Below are 19913 nucleotides of genomic sequence, written 5' to 3'. Positions count from 1 at the left end.
TGAGATAGCACAACATTGTCTAAGGGTCAAGTCCTTCTAGGTCTTGAGGTAGATAAATGATAAATCTGCTAGGTTATCAATAAATGCAGCTGATGATATATACACATCTCTATACTTAGACAGAGGTCACATTCATACAGGACAATTTAGAGTATCCAGTCAACATAAGCTCCATGTTTGGAAGCAAACCAGACCCCAGAGGAAACCTACACAGACATGGGGAGAACATGGAAAGTCCACCTAGGCAGAGACTCAAACCCTAGTGCTGAGAGGCAAATGTGCTAACCACCAAGCCACTGGATGCTTGAGGGGTAACTTCTAAGCTGTCTATGTCAGTATCAAAAGATATGTTTACAGTGTATGGTTACAGTTTAGTTCGTTTAGTTATTTGCTTTATTTGTTACTATTTTGTTTGTGCAGAGTAGGCCATCCATAGGGGCTACAAGGTAGTCCTCTGTCATCAATGTCCACATGAGGGCGCCAAAGCATTATGTTGACAAACAATACACGTGCGTGCGTGCGTGCGTGTGTGTGTGTGTGTGTGTGTGTGTGTGTGTGTATGCATGCGGATGCGGTTCCCGTATACGTTTCTGTCTTACACTGGCGAAATATAAGTTTGGCTGATAGAACGATTTGGACTCGTCGAGAGTGTTTAGTTAATGAAGAGGCGTGGTTGAAAAGTGGTTGCGCCTAAAGTCGACGGTAGAACGTAAGCCGTTCAGTTTCCTAGATAAACTAAGCAGTTTAATGTTTAATGTTCCTAGATAAACTAAGCTTCCCGATTCGGTTAGTGTTCTGAAGCTCTTTGTTTAGAGTGGTTTCATAAGTACAGTAGACTTGTAGACTAACCACGATGGCTGAACATCACTTGAACAATGAAAAACCAATATTTGACAAACCGAAGGTAAGCTTTCTTTTGTAGTCTATCGAGAAGTAGGATATATTTCACTGAAAGACAGATATAGCTATATGGCTAAACGTGTTTTCAATACGTTTTCATTCACTGATTTTTTCTTAAGAACTGTAACAAAAAAAAACATTAAAATAAGGCTGCCATGTTAGTGGGGTTGGTATAGAACGCTTGTTAGGTAACCTTATTACGCTTTTATTTTGGAGCCTTTTGCTCAAGGACTTAAGAAGAAGAAGAATCACAGATTTTTAGATTAAAAATAGATTTAGATTAAAGCAATAGAGCTTTTGGGTGGTTCCTGGTGCATTCATGAAAATATTTATGTATGTATGTGTGTGTGTGTGTGTGTGTGTGTGTGTGTGTGTATGTGTGTGTGTGTATGTGTATGTATGTATATGTATATATATGTATATATATATATATATATATATATATATATATGCTGTTTTATTGGTCTAAAAATCTTAGTGCTAAATTGATCTTGGAGTCTATGACTTGCAGCAAGATGTTCAGAACCACACAGAGAAAAAAACAAAAATGAGACTTTTCAAAAAACATGGCACCAGGAATTTTGGGCCCCATGAAAAGATATTACAGTGTGCCCCTTGAAGAAAAAAAAAAGGCCTAATGTTGTAATATTTTTTAGGGTCAGTGTCAGACCTTTAGAATCTCCTAACTCCCCCACCCATACAGTGCCCCAGTTTACACCCGTTTTACACAGATAGTCATGCCCTTCGGAATCATTAGACTGACAGTGAAGGCAATGCAGTGGACTGATAAAGCAACTCAACTGATAAGCACAACCTCTGAGATGGCCTCCATCTGAGAAACATGAGTGTGTCCATACACCTTAGGCTCCACTGATCATATAATACTGATTGTGGAAGACAGGAGGTCTCGCTCTGAGATCAGGCCGCACATCCGTTAACCCAAACTAAATATTGCTTGTGCAGTTGAATTGTTCTTATAAGCCATATGGTGCCAGCTTCTTGGGGTGAGTTCCAAAAGACAACACTTTTATCATTTTACACTAACCATGTGGCAAAATTACATAGATGAGCTCTTAAAAGCATATTGTTTTCAGCTTCTGAAGGATGTTTCCTGCTGTGGAACTGCTCATAGTCCCTTGAGGTCACTAGCATAATATAAAGAATATACAAGGTGTTGATTAATGCTTCATACCATGGAGCTTCTTTTGAAGTAAGTTCCCTTACTGCTGTTGCTTGTTGTTACTTCTGGCTGTTATTTAATCTACATGGTTAATTTCTGAAGACTGCACACCACATATTTGTGCACTGCCATAATACACTTATCTAGTCTGTCTCTTAGGCTAGTGCCCTGCATATTCTATTGCGTTGCACTGTCATGTTTAAATGCATATTTATATTTGTGTTGTAATGTATTGTATCATTGTAAAGAGAAGTTGAAAGTGAAAGTGAAAGGGCTCAACTTTCCTGTGAAATTTTAGTATTTATGAAAAGGTTTAGCTTTAGGCCAGTCATTCCAATATAAGGCTACATTCACATAGCTGGTAAAAGTTGCCCAAATCAACCATTTTCCACATATGTGACAGATGTGTGAGCCTATTTACACTTTGCATTAACATGTATCATTGTTGACGATCACATTTGTATTTCACTTGATCGCATGATTGCAAGCCAGGAACACACCCAACTTACAAAACCACATTTGGAGGTAGTCAAAGACACAGGTCTTGACCACATTTAGTACATGTGTAAATTAAATGTGTCTTCTGTATTCATATACAATTACGCAATCAGAATTATGTCTGCAGGCTGACTGCAGAAATTACAGCATCTGCTTTCTCCTGCAACAAAGCATATGTGTGTTGCCTTTTGTACATTGTATCTGCCCATATTTCACTGTGTATAATACACTGACATAATAACAATCTGTATGTCCAATGCTATAATTACGTTGTTTCTTATAGGTCATGCTGGTATCCTTTCTCTGGATAAACCCTTTTCAACCTTTTTCAAGACATGTAGCTGTCAAAATAGTACACAGGTGTTTATTTAATTAGGATACTTTATTAATTTTTAAAATGTATATTATTGATGTGCTTGTTAGGTTTTTGCTAATGTAAATACTCCAAAAATAGTCTATTTTAAAATGGTTTATTTCAGTTTCTCGTGATCTACTTTTAGCTTGGCTAAATAATATTAGCTGTGGATATTAATTAATTCATATTAACAAATTAACACTGGGAGCAAAACGACAATTATCTGTTCATTACAGGTTTATTCTACACAGGCTAATTTATTTGATAATTTTGATTTTTCCTATGTAGCAAGCAGACAGATTGGCTGATATTAGCTTGCTAGCTAGGGTTTGCCAAAAGAAAAAGATTGGACAAGATGAATGCAATTTTTTTTATTTCAATATAAATTTGTATTCAATCTAAAATGACTGATTGCACATAGTAAAACAAGCCAATGGCTTAGCTACTTTACTATTTCCAGCGGAGTCGTTCCAACAACGTTTCCAAAAGCATAATTAGCTAGCTAGCATCAAGGATAACCGCAAAAACAGCTAGCTATATCTTCTCATGTTTTCAACCAAATACCAGCAAAATTAATAAATTTAAAAATTAATAAACAAAATAAAATTCGCTGCTAAATTAATTACATGACGTTATACTTTGTCAGATGGATCAGGTAGTTTTTATAATGGGTGGAAGAGTGGTATGTTGCAGTAAGAATTGAATCTTTCATATGGTAATTATTATTATTATTATTATTATTATTATTGCTATTAGTAGTGGTAGTAGTACTAATTATTGGCCTACCAGCATGGTGGTGCGGTGGTTTCAAGATTAGCATTCCAAGTCTATATTATTGATGAGTTCAACAAACCCAAAGAAACATTGAATGTAATGACATAACCACAAAGCTGTCCAATGCTAACTACTCCTCTCTGGCTCTTTTTTTTTATCCATATTGCAGTATTAGCAGATGGTGAAAATGTGTCATTAAGCATTTGATTTGTATCTGCCAGGCAGTTAAGGTGGTATTAATAGTGTTGTATTTATAGCAATGATGAGTTTTCATGGTTTTGTTCATAAAAGGGATGTTTTTAATATTTAGCTCCTGATTTAATGGGTCCTCGATCCCTAACCAAGGTGTATTTAAATTATAAAACATGTTGGATGTATAGTAATTGGTACAACAAAAAGAAGATGCTTCCATTCCCCCTAGATGTTTTGGTTTTGGCATAATAGTTTATTTGGGTATTTTTATTTTTCCAGTAAAATTTGGTAAATGCAGTTTCGAGAACAGAGAATCAGGTAGATCATGGGATAACAGAGATCATTAAAAGAAAGGAATAATAAGAATTTGATTGTGGATATTTGGCAAATTATTGATATTGCTAATTGCTAATTTTCAATTTGTTTAGATTGTTTGTTTGTTTTTTATTTCTTGTAGTAAAGGGATCAAATTTAATTTGTATTAATCCTTTATATTTAGTGGGATATGGATTCCAAAATACTTCATGGAATATTTCACATTTATGGCATTTAGCTGATGCGTTTATCCAAAGCAACTTACAATTTTGAGTGAACACAACTTGAGCGTTAAGGGCCTTGCTCAGGGGCCCAACAGTGGCAATGGTGGGGCTTGAACTGGCAACCTTCTGATTACAAGTGAAGTACATTAGATTAGTGGTGAACCTTGGATTAGTGGTGCAAGAAGGGGCTAGAAATGTTTGTAAGATTGTGCTGAGGATCCTAACAGAGCTGGTGATTTAGTAATTTCTTCCAAACAAAGGTTTATCTGTTGATTTAGTTAGTTTAGGTAGGGAGACACTTCTCATAAATACTTGATACTTGAATGGCGAAGTTGCTTTGTCTGATTAATATAATTTTCATTGAAGTGCCTACATGAATCATGAAGTGCCTAAATGATCACCCGATGGGACAGTGATCCATGTGTTTTCCAGTTCCCAAAAATGGTTAAAATGGTGTTGTATAAGCTGGCGAGGGGTTTATTCAATTTTCTCATTGGGTGTACTGTTGAGTTCATGTTTTATCTTAAGCTGTTCTTTGATAGTTGACTCTGTGAATGTTTGAGAGTTCAGAAGGTCTAGTTTCTCCAGCATCTTTGGTCATTTTTGTTCTTTTCAATTTTTTTGTTCTGCAGTATGACATTATCTTTCTCCTCATAACACCCTTTGCTGTTTCCCAAGCATATACATGCTTTTATACTTAGCAGCTGATTGGTCTTGATGAAGGATACCCAGTCTTGTTTAAAATAACTAGAAAACTCAACTTATTCCTATAGGATTCTCTGATATTTTGGTATCTTTTTTACAGGAAACTGTCTGGATTAAAGGCAAAATTTAATGAATGTCCCTGTTTTTTTCAGTTGTTAAATGCAAAACACATTTTATTGTGCCCAGAAAAAAATCATTGCTGGAACACAAGTGAAATATTGTTACACAACATCAGGATTGCATTCGCTTTTCTGTGGTCAACACAAGGGCTTATTTTGTCCTGCAGAGAGAGGAACACCTACTGGTGTAACTCCAACTCACATTAATCTTACATGTTTACTCCCACAACAAGGAGACAGGATGTATGTTATGTCCTTGAAAGATATGAGAGGAATTTTAATGATGAGACAAGCTGTCGAACAGTGCAATCCACAGCACTAAACAAGATTGTGCATTAAGCAGACATTTGTTGGTTTTTCTTCAGTGAGTCTTAGAATTTTAGTGAGTCTTATGTAACTTGTACTTATGTCTTATATTTAGGTTTTTTAAAGCATTTGTGGAGTACAATAAATATAAATAAATTGGATGATTATAGTACACAAGTCCAAATTATAAAAACAAGCAATAATGTTTGACAGAGGAAAAAAACAGAATCAATGTGAACAGTGTTTTATCAGCATTCATACAGTAAGCCTTCATTTTCACCAGCACACATACAGCGGAAGATGTGTTTACGCTGATTTGGAGCACAGACAGCTGTTTTTATATGAGGTGTTTACAGACTACAGTGGAATAAGCTGTACTGATGCACTTGAACTGGTCTGATCTCTGACTTGAGAGATCTAGTAGTGGGCAATATGAAGATATTCTATCACTGCTGTGCTACATTGCATCACCATATACTTTTTCTGAAGATACTGTGTGTATTGTCATCTGCCTGTTTCTAAAAAAAAACAGATTTAGACCAATTGTAGAGAATCTGTAAACATCAATCAGTGCTGTAACACTATCAAATTCAAACTCCTTTGCAATAAAGGGCACACTGAATTTTAGACTTACATCAGTATCTTTTTTAGTTATTTTCTATTACAAATATGTTTCTTTTTCTATTGATTTTAAAACTAATGATAAAAAATTATAAAAATGATCATGTCTGCTTTTTCCTAACATTTTACAGTGTTGCACAACTGATTCATTGGTGTTATGTTATGCCAACACTGGAGCAACTTTCAGAAAAACCTGTTTTCTGTATTGTGAAACAAGGCATTAAAATAACAAATTAGGCAGCTCACTGAGTACAGACATGTATGAAGAACAGACTTTCTCACTCTAAAACATTCAAAAGTCAAGTGAATCCATGTACTGCCTTAACTCACTTTTCTATTGATGGACACTGAAATGGGGACTAGGCCATATTTGTCCAAAATGCTGACCATTGTAAGACAGAAATAATGACGGAAATAAATAATAACCTTGAACAAGATTGTGCATTAAGCAGACATTTGTTGGTTTTTTTTCAGTGAGTCTTAGAATTTTAGTGAGTCTTATATAACTTGTACTTATGTCTTATATTTAGGTTTTTTAAAGCATTTGTGGAGTACAATAAATATAAATAAATTGGATGATTATAGTACACAAGTCCAAATTATAAAAACAAGCAATAATGTTTGACAGAGGAAAAAAACAGAATCAATGTGAACAGTGTTTTATCAGCATTCATACAGTAAGCCTTCATTTTCACCAGCACACATACAGTGGAAGATGTGTTTACGCTGATTTGGAGCACAGACAGCTGTTTTTATATGAGGTGTTTACAGACTACAGTCGAATAAGCTGTACTGATGCACTTGAACTGGTCTGATCTCTGACTTGAGAAATCTAGTAGTGGGCAATATGAAGATATTCTATCACTGCTGTGCTACATTGCATCACCATATACTTTTTCTGAAGATACTGTGTGTATTGTCATCTGCCTGTTTCTAAAAAAAACAGATTTAGACCAATTGTAGAGAATCTGTAAACATCAATCAGTGCTGTAACACTATCAAATTCAAACTCCTTTGCAATAAAGGGCACACTGAATTTTAGACTTACATCAGTATCTTTTTTAGTTTTTTTCTATTACAAATATGTTTCTTTTTCTATTGATTTCAAAACTAATGATAAAAAATTATAAAAATGATCATGTCTACTTTTTCCTAACATTTTACAGTGTTGCACAACTGATTCGTTGGTGTTATGTTATGCCAACACTGGAGCAACTTTCAGAAAAACCTGTTTTCTGTATTGTGAAACAAGGCATTAAAATAACAAATTAGGCAGCTCACTGAGTACAGACATGTATGAAGAACAGACTTTCTCACTCTAAAACATTCAAAAGTCAAGTGAATCCATGTACTGCCTTAACTTACTTTTCTATTGATGGACACTGAAATGGGGACTAGGCCATATTTGTCCAAAATGCTGACCATTGTAAGACAGAAATAATGACGGAAATAAATAATAAGAACCTTGCATATGGTTTTAGCACTAGCAGTTTCGCAGCTGTCTTGTCATGTTTTGCTGTTATTAAAATAGACTCATGACATATTTTTTGACAAATGTAACGGCTTCTTCCCCTATATAGATATTTCTGTTTAAATTCCATCTCTGACCTTGCACTGCCTCTTAATTGTGTGTTATATGGTATTGCAATGTGGTCTTCTATCTATATCACATTTATTGAAATGATAAAACCACTTGTGATGTGATATGCATTTTGAATCTCTCTTACTGAAATAAAGAAATCATATCCATTTTTTTCTGAAGCACATTATCCATGCAGTTTTACATGGAACATACAGATCGCTGAACTTTGATCAAAACCCATGGTTATTAATACAGAACTAATGTCATTTATGTTCCTCAAAGTTAGTTTGTTCAGATAACACTGTCAACATGAAGGTTTCACTGAAGGCTTCTTGGTGGATGAATATTGCCCTCATTTATTTCATGATGTGCATGTGCAGAGAAGCCTGGTAATATGTTGACTGCACAATGTGAGGCAGGGTGCAAACAGCCTTGCATCAGCTTGTGTGAAGGCCTTGTTTGCAGCTTATACTTCCTGTTCTCCACAGTCTTACGTTGACTTCATCTTTATTTAACTTTTTCCTGTTCATTTCTATTCTCCAGCTCCAGTTCTATTTATGAGGCTCTTCCTCTTTTACATGAGAGGACACCAAAGAAGAAAAAGGATCATTTTCACATTTGTTGTGTAAGGTGATTTGATTAGGAAAGGAAAGTTGGAACTGAGTTATGAGTCCTTTAAAAAAAAAAAACAGGGCTGTGAAATCACCTAAGGGTCATTATTGCTGGTCACACAATAAGATCTGCCTTTCGGCTATGTCGAGGGCATATCTGCAGTAGGTTGCTTGATTTAAAACCAACTTTATTTGCATGTTTTTTTCTCTGTTGTATAGTAGATTCTGGCTATACTGTGCTATACTAGCAGGTCTTGAAATACTATATGGATTTGGATCAGTATGTTTTATGGTTATTGTGTCCTGTGTTAAACTGTAGGTGGAGCTACATGTGCATCTTGATGGTGCAGTTCGAATAGAGACCATCATAGATGTGGCCAAGTAAGTAATACTTTATTTGTATGGTCTTTACTCTTCTTACCTAACCTCAAAGACGATTTCTCTCTCTCTCTCTCTCTCTCTCTCTCTCTCTCTCTCTCTCTATCTATCTAACTGTCTGTCCTGTTTTCCCACAAAAAAAACCAACATGCTTAACTTCTTGACTAGAATTACAGCTACCAATTAATTATGTAATTTCAGTTCCTCAGAGCAAAAGTGTTGGCAACAAAGAAAACCTTCAAAATCTTACTTTTTTCTTATCAACAATTTAAATGTGTGAAATTTTCTTCAAAGTTTAAGGCAGAGTATCTAACAAAGAAAAACCTCTACTAAAGTAAAGAAACCCTCTACTAAAGAATGTCAAAAAAAAAACATCTACTAAAGTAATTAGCATTCTATTATTATGCCATGTGAGTACCATTTCTTCAGATTCCCCTCTTTCTCTTGGCTGTGTTTCAGGAGACGGGGTATTAAACTTCCTGCAGCCACAGTGGTCGAGATGACCCACCTGTGCACACTGCGTGAACCGGCAACCCTCACGCAGTTCCTGGATAAGTTTAAACAATACATGCATGTCATTGCGTAAGTACTGTCTCATGCTAAGAAGGAAGAAAAATGTTTTTTGTTTTGTAGAGACTGGATGGCTGACAATTACTAAGAAATCTCCTTAGATGCCATCTGCAAAGTTTATTTAATTGTGCAGTAGTGGAAAGCCAACATCTCCCCTGCTGCCCAGAAGCAATTTAAAATGCAGGGCACACATGCCTGAGACGTCATACACATATTACACATTTGTATTACAAAAAGTCCGTGCAGCTTTATAAAAGAGAATTCCATATAGGAGTCCTGTGTAAAGATGAACACTTTGCTGTTTACGCGACCCTTTCAGTTAAAGCGCCTTTTAGCGCTAGACCAGCAAGGCCAAAAGCAGGATCTAAAGCAAGCTTTTGTGTGGTAAGTAGATACAGCCTTTGTCGCAATTGTGAATGTTTTTTCGACTGGAAATAGGGCACACACTCGCTGAACATGTCCATGCTGGATTTTCTTTTGTTTTGACTCTACAGTCATGGCCAAATGTTTTGAGACTAGCACAAATTTTGGTTTTCACAAAGTTTGTTGTTTCAGTTTTTATGGTGGCAGTTTGCATTAACTCAAGATTGTGAAGAGTGATCAGATGAATTGCAATTCATTGCAAGGTCATTCTTTGCCATGAAAATTAACTTGATCACAAAAATTACTGCATTTCAGCCCTGCCACCAAATGGTCTGCTAACATAATTCCAGTGATCTTCTTGTTAGTTCAGGAGAAAGTGTTAACGAGGACATGGCAGCTGATTTAATTCAACCATTTATTGAATCATCAAGAACTTCAAGTTGAGAGGTTCAGTTGCAACGAAGAAGGCTTCAGGGAACCCAAGAAAGTCAAGCAAGTGCCAGGACTGTCTCCTAAAGAGGATGCAGCTATGGGATCGGGTCACCAATGCAGAACATGCTCAGGAATGGCAGAAGGCATGTGTGAGTGCATCTGCACGCTTTTGGGGGATGGCTTGCTATCAAGAAGAGCAGCAAAGAAGCCACTTCTCGCCAAGAAAGACATCAAGGACAGACTTAATTTCTTCAGGAAGTATAGGGATTGGACTGCAGAGGTGTGGGGTAAAGTTATTTTCTCTGATGAAGCCCCCTTCAGACTGTTTGGGACATCTGGACAAATAATTATCCGGAGAGGAAAAGGTGAGCGCTATCATGAGTCCTGTGTCATGCCAACAGTGAGGCATCCTGAGACCATTCATGTGTGGGGTTGCTTCTCATCCAAGGGAGTGGGTTTGCTCAAAATTTTGTCTAAGAACACTGCCATGAATAAGGAATGGTATCAAAAGATCCTCCAAGAGCAACTTCTCCCAATGATCCAGGAGCAATCTGGTGATTAACAATACTTTTTGCAGCATGGCGGCGCACCATGTCACAAGGCAAAAGTGATAAAGTGGCTTAGTGAACAAAATATTGAAACTTTGGGTCCATAGCCAGGAAACTCCCCCAGATCTCAATTCCATTGAGAACATTGGTCAATCCACAAAAAGAGGGTGGACAAACAAAAACACAGAAACTCTGAAACTCCAAGCACTGATTTGGCAAGAATGGGTTGCTATCAGTCAATTTTTTGCCCAGAAGCTGATATCCAGCATGCCAAGGCGAATTGCAGAAGTCTTAAAAAAGAAGAGTCAACACTGTAAATATTAAGTCTTTGCTTAAACTGGATGTATTTGTCAATAAAAAGTTAAAACACTTATGAAATGCTTATAATTGTACATCACTATACCATATAAACATCTGACAAAAGCATCTAAAAAGAATTAGGCAGTAAACTTTTTTAAAACCAAAATTTGTGTTGGTCTCAAAACCTTTGGCCACGATTGTACATAAAATGTCATTGTGGATGTAATTGTTTTTTTCCCAATCTTGTGCTGTCAGCTGGTGCTTTTAAAAGTGTTATACTTTGAGAGAGGAAGTAAAAGAGGGAAGCATAGCAGTCCTTTGTCAGCAAATGCATAAGAACCAAAGATATGTTTGGTGTTTAGTGTGGAAACCAATTTCAACTAAATTATTTTTTTATCTTTAAGTGAATTGCTATGTCATTATTTTGAGATTCAGTCAGATTATTAAAATCTACTAATAATTATATATACTAGTAATTATTTTGAAATATGAAGACATTATCTTGACATTCTAAGCTATTTTAAGATGATGTGATTATACTATCATTATTTTGAGTTATTATTCTGATAGCAAATTACTATTCTGAGCTACAAAGTCATTATTTTAAGATATTATTTTGAGATACAAAGTTATTATTTTGGGAAACTCATGTTTTGAGGTAGAAAGTCATTATTTTGAGATACTATTACTTTTTAGATAGCAAGTCATTTAGAGATTACAGTATTGTCTGCTATTGTCTCATAGCACAACAGAAGCAGGTAAGACAAACAGAACTATGTCAAAAACGGCCAGTGAGTATGGGCAGAAAATAGGTGGACACAATAAACTGGCAACTCAGTGTGCACAATAGATCAGTTGCTACCCAGCCCTGCTTCTGGAATATAAGTGCAGATTTTAGTCTTCCTTGTTTCCTTTCTGAGTTGAAGTGGATGTGGGGAATGCATTGAAATGACAGTGCAGGGCAGGTCTGTTTCAGAGGCAGGCTTGGGAACTAGTGCCGTACATATATAACATTATCTTACATCCACTCACCTTTGTTATAATGCAAAAAAATTATAAAAAGACAAACTCCATCTCTGCTTACTGTTTGAGAACTGTGATTCTGCAAAATAATTATAGTGTTGTTGGATGTGTTTTAAATGACATGAAAGAAAAAGATCTCACAAAATGAAGCAGACTGCACAATGCAATACTAGAACTTTACGGATTAGAAGAACAGTGTTCTAATATTAAGTGTGTTTAAATGTTCACAAAAATTCAGTTCCTTGGACACAGATCAATTTATTTAGAAATAAAGCATAGTTTCTATTTAACAGTTTTTTAAACTATTTTTTTCGGCCTGATTCCAATTAGCTTTAATTTTCTCGAAGCCTTGAATACTGGTGAAGGGATTATTAAACAATCTGCTTTCAAAGATCTCTTTCCAAAGCTGTTTCCAGAGTACTCTTTGTGAAGGGTCTTTACTAGAAATCAGTGAAGTGTTCATTGACAGTTGCTCCAGGCTTCAGTAACATGGAGTTAAGCTTAAAGCAAAATCATCAACAATTAGTAATTGGGAGAATTTGTGACTCCTTGTTGTATGATTCATGTTGTTATTGCAGAGGTGACAGAAAGGCCATTAAGAGAATAGCCTATGAGTTTGTGGAGACCAAAGCCAAAGAAGGAGTAATCTATGTGGAGGTGAGGTACAGCCCCCACTTATTAGCCAACAGAAATGTGGACCCGATACCATGGAACCAGAAAGAGTGAGTCTTTTGCCGTTCCATTCAGCAATGAAAAATGTGGAAATATGTGAAATAATAATTTGATTTTGTTAATTATCTAATTGTGTGTCATTACAATCATAGCAGGATGACAAGACTCGGATGTGTTCTTTATTATGATTAGGTTTTCATTTGAGTTTCCTGGCTACCCTGAGGCCTGATAGTATAGCTATTTTTAACCTTGTACTCCGGCTCTTTGCTGTATCTGATCCGGTTGCCAGAGGCGATGTGACACCAGATGAAGTTGTGAAGCTCGTGAACCAGGGTTTGAAGGAGGGTGAGAAGGCATTCAAGACCAAAGCCAGGTCCATTCTGTGCTGCATGAGGCACATGCCAAGTAATGTAACCTTAACCCCCTCCCCTGATCAATCTCTTGCTCTCTATCTGTTTATCTTTCTCTTTTGTTCTTGTGTGTACACCATATCATGAATCCTTGCTGTTGGCCTTTGAACGCCATGAGGAGATCACAGATCCCTATGAGGAATGTTTCTGCTATCTCTTAATTCTGGCTTTTGCTGCCTGTTGCATTTCAGCACATGTTCTGTACACACTTTGTAATAAATGTAATTGAGCTTGCCTGCTAATATAAAGACTGGTAAGTGAGACAAGGAGTCTGGAAGAGATTTAGGGGGGCTTGAACCTTGCAGTTTCCTTCCTAGGTCACGAAACAGGAAAGATTGATTTCCTGTATGTGTAGTCTTGTATTGAGTCTGGATTTTGTGAAGCACTTATTTAATTACTAGTGGATTACTAGTGTGACCACCAATCCTTATTTGCAAACAATTTGTCATTTATTTAAGATTTTAGCAATATGCATTACACTGAGATTGCACCATAAATAGCATGTGGGGGTGTTATCCATATTGCGCTATGGGCATCTATAGATGTTCTTAATCTTCAGAGAGTCATTTGCATGTCATGACATATTCATGAAAGTATAGAGTGATGCCTGAGGCTAAGGTCCCTATACACTATACAGTACACTGTGTTCTAATGAACTGTGTGTGTATTGGGTGTGTGTGTGTGTGTGTGTTCTGTTTGTGTGGACTATACAGACTGGTCTATGGATGTGGTGGAACTGTGTAAGAAGTATCGGAATGAAGGTGTTGTGGCCATCGATTTAGCAGGAGATGAGTCTCTGAACTGTGAAAATTATCCAGGGCACGTAAAAGCATATGAGGTACAAGCTACCCTTTCCAGTGTTCACCATGGAAATATATCCAATGCCTGTTTTTCAGGATGCTGATTAAATATAATCCTTGAATAATCTTGGAAGGTAAAAGGTGTTCCTTCTTCATGGATGAGGGCCATAACAATTCTTGCTATGACCAAACATTTAACCTCCCTTGCTGATGTGTCAATTATTAGAGAAAACCTTTAAAAGACACTAATTAATCTTTATTAGGACTATTATAAAACCACAAGGCAATGTATTGAGTCTTGTTAGCTAAGGAAAACATTGTTATTGCAATTTCTTATCTGCCACTTGTTGATTTATTCAAGGTCTCCTTAAGGGACTACATTCTTACATATGTAAGACTGACTCTGCAGTCCTAAAGGTGCCACACAGTCATTTTTAAATCCACAATGTTTGCAGTCATCCACAAATTTTTGTTTTGTTAAAATAAGAATTTGGTTTTGTTCTTCATAACATTTAGACAAGTACTTATTCAAAAGGTTAACGTCTTCTAATATCTCACTAGTCTGCCATGTACTCACATAAAAGTTGCTGTGCTTTGTGCTACTTGATGTTGTATTGATTGATGTGCTCATCTGGGTAGCATAGTCATTCCAAATGTTTAAGCTTCAGATATTATCTGTGACACACAATTGACCAGCTAAGCTGGGAAGTGTATGCAGTAAAATCAGAAGGGAAGATATTAGAACTTGAGGAAAATAAGGAATTTTAGGGGAATAGGTCTGGGAATTGTGATATGATACTTAAGACCACAGAGGGACACAATGACATCTGTTTATGACATTAGTTTGAATCTCTACACAAACAGTACTTCTTTATTATTTCAGGATCCTGCATATTTTAAAGTATAAAACACCCATATATCCTTTGCTATTAAAAAAGCAGTCATATTGTACATCAGAAGTAACAGTGTTGCATGTGGTTAGTTCATTTCATTTGTTTAGTCTTTATTTAACTTTCCTTGAAAGTTCTAATGCACTCAAGTGGATATCTTAATTAGTTATTTTAAATGTACCACCTTGTTATATAATGATCAAGAAAGAAAGCTGTGGATATATTTAGTCAGGGTGGGCCCTCAACACAGATCATGCTCTTTTTAACCTTTACTGCATGTGTGATTAACACATTCTATTATCAATAGGAAGCAATTCGAAGTGGCATCCACAGAACAGTACATGCAGGAGAGGTGGGCTTACCATCTGTGGTGAGAGAGGTGAATTATTGTTCTACTCTGGAACAATATTTACTGTTTCCTGTACTCCAAGCACACTGAGAACGTCACATATGAGCAAGAAGAAAAAAAACAAACAAAAGCACACCATGTCAACCTCAGCTACTCCCAATGTGTCAATATAAAAATGTAGAGGTCCAGCATGCTGTAAAACATGGAGTAAACATGAAGTAATCTCCCAACCTTGAGTTGGAAGTGTTTTAATCTTATACGTCATTGTACCATCCTATCCTAAGAGAACTTTTTGACCATTCAAGTAATGTTGAATTATTGCAAGCTGGTGCATTTTTAAAGGGGGTGCATGCTGTGCCTGTGATGCTTCCTCTGTGTTCTTTCCACAGGCTGTGGAGGTTCTTAAAGCTGAGCGCATCGGACATGGATATCACACAGTTAAGGACCAAGCTCTGTACAGTGAGCTCCTGAAAAAGAATATGCATTTTGAGGTAAGAATGCTGATTCCTGATGCTGATTAAAGCAGTATGGTGTTCTCTGGTCTGGAGTTCTAATGTAGGTCTATACCCACATTATGCTTAAATAGTTTATAAATGTAGGTGCAAGCTTAAGTAAAGCACAGTCAGAAGATAAAGGGAAATGCTTGTGATCTAGCCATACTGCCCTCAGGTGGTGAGCTGCAAATGCCTTTTATACACTGTACACTGCCCAAAGTCATATGTCAGTGAAAAAGGTATAAATGACATGTTTTAGTGTTTAACTGCACATTGGAATGGGCAAAATAAGTGACCTTGTTGATGAAAATGAGGGACTATTTGATAGGTCTTGCAAGGCTCATCTTAATTTAAGACTCGTTAAGGGCATGTGCTACCACTTAATGGTTCCAGGAACAGATTGTGAATTTCCTTTGTTTCTGTAGCCTTCACAGATCACAACTCTATTATGAAGCATTTTTGGTATGAGGAGGAAAAGACTGTTCACAGTACAACACATACAGCTGTTCAGTTTGCAGCAACGATTCATGCAGAGGCAAATTATACTGTTCGAAAGGCCAGAAGAGGCACAGCATGCTACTAGATAGATTTACCTAAAAACTGGCAATGCGGTGTAATTATGTTATCTATCCGTTTAATAATGTATTAACATTTTATAAAACATAGATTCTAATTTTAAATGTTAAATCACAAGACTACCATACCACAGTATGGTACCTAAACTGTGAGCTCATATAAAATATATGTTTTGTTTTAGACATGTCCAATCTCCAGTAAACTGACAGGAGCCTGTGATCCTGACTTCTGTAAGCACCCAGTCATCAGGTAAGGATTTGACCCATACTGACTCATATAAATTGTGGAGCACCAGTAACCTGACTAACAAACATATCAGTTACAATGATGATGATGATGATTAATAGTAATAATAATTATAATAACCTTTATTTATATAATACTTGATGGCTATAATTGCATTAAATTTGTTCAGAGGAAAATTCAGTCAATGGAAAAAACTTATGAAACATGTGACAGAATTTTCACTACAGCATGCCTTTTTAATGTCCTTAAATGCTTAACAACAGCAATCCATTTCCATTTAAATTAATTTCGGATTTATTTATGGCCCTTCAAACTCTGTGGACCAGAGTAGAACATGTGTGCCCACGAAGGTGACTAATCTCTGCTAATCTATTGTTATCCATCATATATACACAATAACAAGATACCCGGTAGTGATCTGCTTAATTGGCCTGCAAATAGTGACTGCGGTCTACAGCAGGTACTCCCAAAGATCTGGTCAAGTTTTGCTTAGCAACTGTGACAGATAGTGGAGATGATCTCAGACTTAACTGAGATTAGTCATTATTTCTGAACTTTATTAATGAATACATGAAGTGTGAATGACATGGGAAGCAGGCTATATCCTTTGAAAATGTTATGTAAATGTAAGATCAAAAGTTTACATTGACGTTTGGATTCAAGTTCTTTACTTCTGACCTGCTTTAGATGTTGTGTATGTAATTGGGAAATCTCTCTAGTTCATCTTGCCTTTTGTCTGTGCAGGTTCAAGGAAGACAAGGCTAACTACTCCCTGAACACAGATGATCCATTGATCTTCAACTCCACTTTAGAAACAGATTACCAGACTGTGAAGATGTACATGGGCTTCACTGAGGCTGAGTTTATTAGGGTGGTGAGAAAAGGTTTTTCTCTTTTTACAAAGAGACCATGTATTGTGTCACACATCCCCCAGGCATTAAGGTCCAAAATTCTAGCTTGTCAGTGAAACTGTTGCATTCATTAATATAGCATTTATTACAGTATATCTAAAGGAATAAGGATAATAAATAATTAATAACTTGTTTTATAGCAAATTAAAGTACCTAACATTGCACCCATTCTTAATTATCTTTATAAAGAGTGTTTAATTAATGAACTGACTGTTTGACAGAACATAAATGCAGCCACGTCCTGCTTCCTGCCTGAGAAGGAGAAGAAGGACCTTCTGAATGAGCTGTACGGGGCGTATGGCATGGTGCAGAACACCAGCTTCTAGAAACAGTCAAGACAACCTCTTTCAAACAACTATGGGAAAGCGAATCTTACAGCATACCTCAACTAAAAGAACACCTCTCAACTGAGCCCACACTCAGAATGAATAAGGCTCCTTCTTTCAAAGTTTACCATACAATACTTGAGTACAGTTTTTATTTTCTTAGCAAAGCAGCATTTGTAAATCATATAGCGAAATTTGTGCCTGAATAAATTGCTGAATAATGGATCACTGCTTATGTATGAAAGGGACCCAGCAAGTAATCAATTTGATGTGGGCATAAATATGAAATTTGGGCATCTTCAGTGTCTTTATTTAGGACTGAGCAAAACAATTTCTGCCAAATTCAGCACTTACCAGTCATTATCTTTTTGCCTTTTAACTGCAGTCCCAACACCATTGTACTTCCAAGGAACTGAATAAAATACTGAACAAAAACATCATATTATAATAAAGGCTTCATTTAGCAAGATAAATTAAAAATGAAAAGGCAATATACACTTAGTAAAATGCAATTTGTAATATGCAAATTAAGCCATGTTATTAGGCATGCTTGCACTTAGCTGAAATGTTTCTTTAAGTTAAATATGTTAAGTGAACTTTCCAAATGGGTAAATACTGCAAATTTTACATCAGTTTACCAGCCTACTGTGAGATAGTCTGGAGTTAATAGTAATACTTTTACTTGAGCTTCCTGTAAATAAATAACCTTAAGCAGAGCAGAAATCACACTGACTAAAATTACATTGACTAGTTACATCATTAGCAACACCTACTTTGACCGTTGTCACAAAGCAACTATACACATGTCTGCGTCCAAGCCCCCAGTGAGTAAGCCAAAGGTGACAGTGGCAAGGAAAAACTTCAGTATTAATTATTAATTAAGTATTATTATTAAGTACATATATGTTGCATTTTTATCATTTATTTGCAATTTCTAAATATATAATTACAAATTATAGCCCATATGTTGACATGCACATTTTTATCCAAACCTCTACCCCTTTCATTACTGGTAATTTTCTTACAAGACCACTGCAGATATTATTTGACTATATGATATGAATATTATTATTTATGCGTCGTATATGGTACAAACATTGCTTGACAACAAATCAGCTATAGGTGCTAACATTACCATTATGAGATGTACTAATGAGGTAGCAATTTCTAATAGTCACTAGTGGGGTTTTATTTCAGTTTAAGAAAATTGCAATTCAGTGAGTCAAGTATGACATATAGAGTGCCTATGTAAAACTTAAAATCACCTTTGTATGTATACCACTTTCAGCTGCTCGCGTTTGCAGTCCTATATAAAATACTTTGGTTTTTCAAAAAGTATAAATACTACAAAATACTACAAAAACTGTCTTTGTAATTGCATTATTGTTCTACCTTGTCTCAACAGCAGGAGGCACACTGTGCAGAGAATTTAATATGTAACTGAGCATATTACACTTCGGGGTGGCTTAAATACCACTCAATTAAATTAATAAATTTGATCACTTATTTTAAAATATTTTTTAACATTTTGTAAAATGTTTTGAACTGTAAATCGGAGAGCAGGGTGAGGGTATAGTGCAGACCCATTTCCCAAACGCAGTAGTAGTGTTAAGATTTTACATGAAAGTGATTGTGTTCAGTGTGTTCTACCATTTAATGATGATGTTTGTCTTATGGTGCTTTTTGAACACCCAACCCAGGTCTTTTAAAAATGCCATCAAGAGCCATGCCTATATGATGCAGTGAAATATCAATACAAATCGTTTTGCATCTTATGTGTTTGTAGTGTACTTATTTCATGGTGGATTAGTGAAAAACATGGCATTTCGATGCCTATTTTAGAACGGGATGGAATGATAAATTCTCAGAGCCCTCAAACATGTGTGGTTTGACATGCTGGCTGTCATTGTAACGGCAAGACTGCTTTGTGCCCTTTTCCTAAATTTGAAAGAACAAAAACTGAACACAAATTCTTCTAAACGCTACCTCCTAAACACGTCACCACAGAGATCCCTCCTATAAACACATACCCTGTATGGGTTGACTGGGCTGAGACTAAATTGCTAATTTGGATTATGGTTTGACAAGTTAATCTGAGCAAAACAGACAGATCCTACACATTCTTTGGCTTGTTAGGTTTTCTGGCCAAAGTGAACAGTCTGTTCCTTTAAGGGATTTCCATTACATTAGAGCTTTATGAGATAATTCAGTCTCATTACTGTTAGAAGGTCTTCATATATCTG

General features: G+C 36.1%; 1 protein-coding gene across 5 annotated transcripts; it reads left to right on the top strand.

The window, feature by feature from the left end:
* The first annotated feature begins 583 nt into the window (after positions 1 to 583).
* On the top strand, positions 584 to 19445 carry ada (adenosine deaminase). 5 transcript variants are annotated; one of them, XM_081704854.1, is made up of 13 exons: positions 1370 to 1904; positions 1995 to 2110; positions 8315 to 8396; positions 8702 to 8763; positions 9220 to 9342; positions 12575 to 12718; positions 12958 to 13073; positions 13792 to 13916; positions 15076 to 15147; positions 15507 to 15608; positions 16369 to 16436; positions 17178 to 17307; positions 17566 to 19445. In XM_081704854.1, exons 2-13 carry the CDS (start codon positions 2082 to 2084, stop codon positions 17668 to 17670), a joined length of 1158 nt encoding a protein of 385 aa, XP_081560980.1. In that variant the 5' UTR covers positions 1370 to 1904; positions 1995 to 2081; the 3' UTR covers positions 17671 to 19445. The 5 variants fall into 5 exon arrangements, with proteins under 5 accessions (XP_081560981.1, XP_026872296.2, XP_026872297.2 ...); XM_027016495.3 differs by lacking the exons at positions 1370 to 1904; positions 1995 to 2110 and adding an exon at positions 587 to 904; XM_081704856.1 differs by lacking the exons at positions 1370 to 1904; positions 1995 to 2110 and adding an exon at positions 877 to 904 and having other exon boundaries at positions 8315 to 8401.
* The last annotated feature ends 468 nt before the right edge of the window (positions 19446 to 19913 follow it).

Source organism: Electrophorus electricus, chromosome 21, assembly GCF_041902795.1.
Source record: "Electrophorus electricus isolate QZ-2024a chromosome 21, ASM4190279v1, whole genome shotgun sequence".
NCBI classification, from domain to species: domain Eukaryota; kingdom Metazoa; phylum Chordata; class Actinopteri; order Gymnotiformes; family Gymnotidae; genus Electrophorus; species Electrophorus electricus.
The sequence above is the reverse complement of the archived record's forward strand: the minus strand, read 5'-3'. Positions and strand labels throughout refer to the sequence as shown.

Bases quoted from the DNA above. Each gene is read 5' to 3' on its own strand.
- ada (XM_027016495.3), top strand. From the start codon at position 876: ATGAAAAACCAATATTTGACAAACCGAAG. The intron at 8,764-9,219 runs GTAAGTAATACT...GCTGTGTTTCAG, and splicing joins ACCATCATAGATGTGGCCAA to GAGACGGGGTATTAAACTTC. The intron at 13,917-15,075 runs GTACAAGCTACC...TATTATCAATAG, and splicing joins GGCACGTAAAAGCATATGAG to GAAGCAATTCGAAGTGGCAT.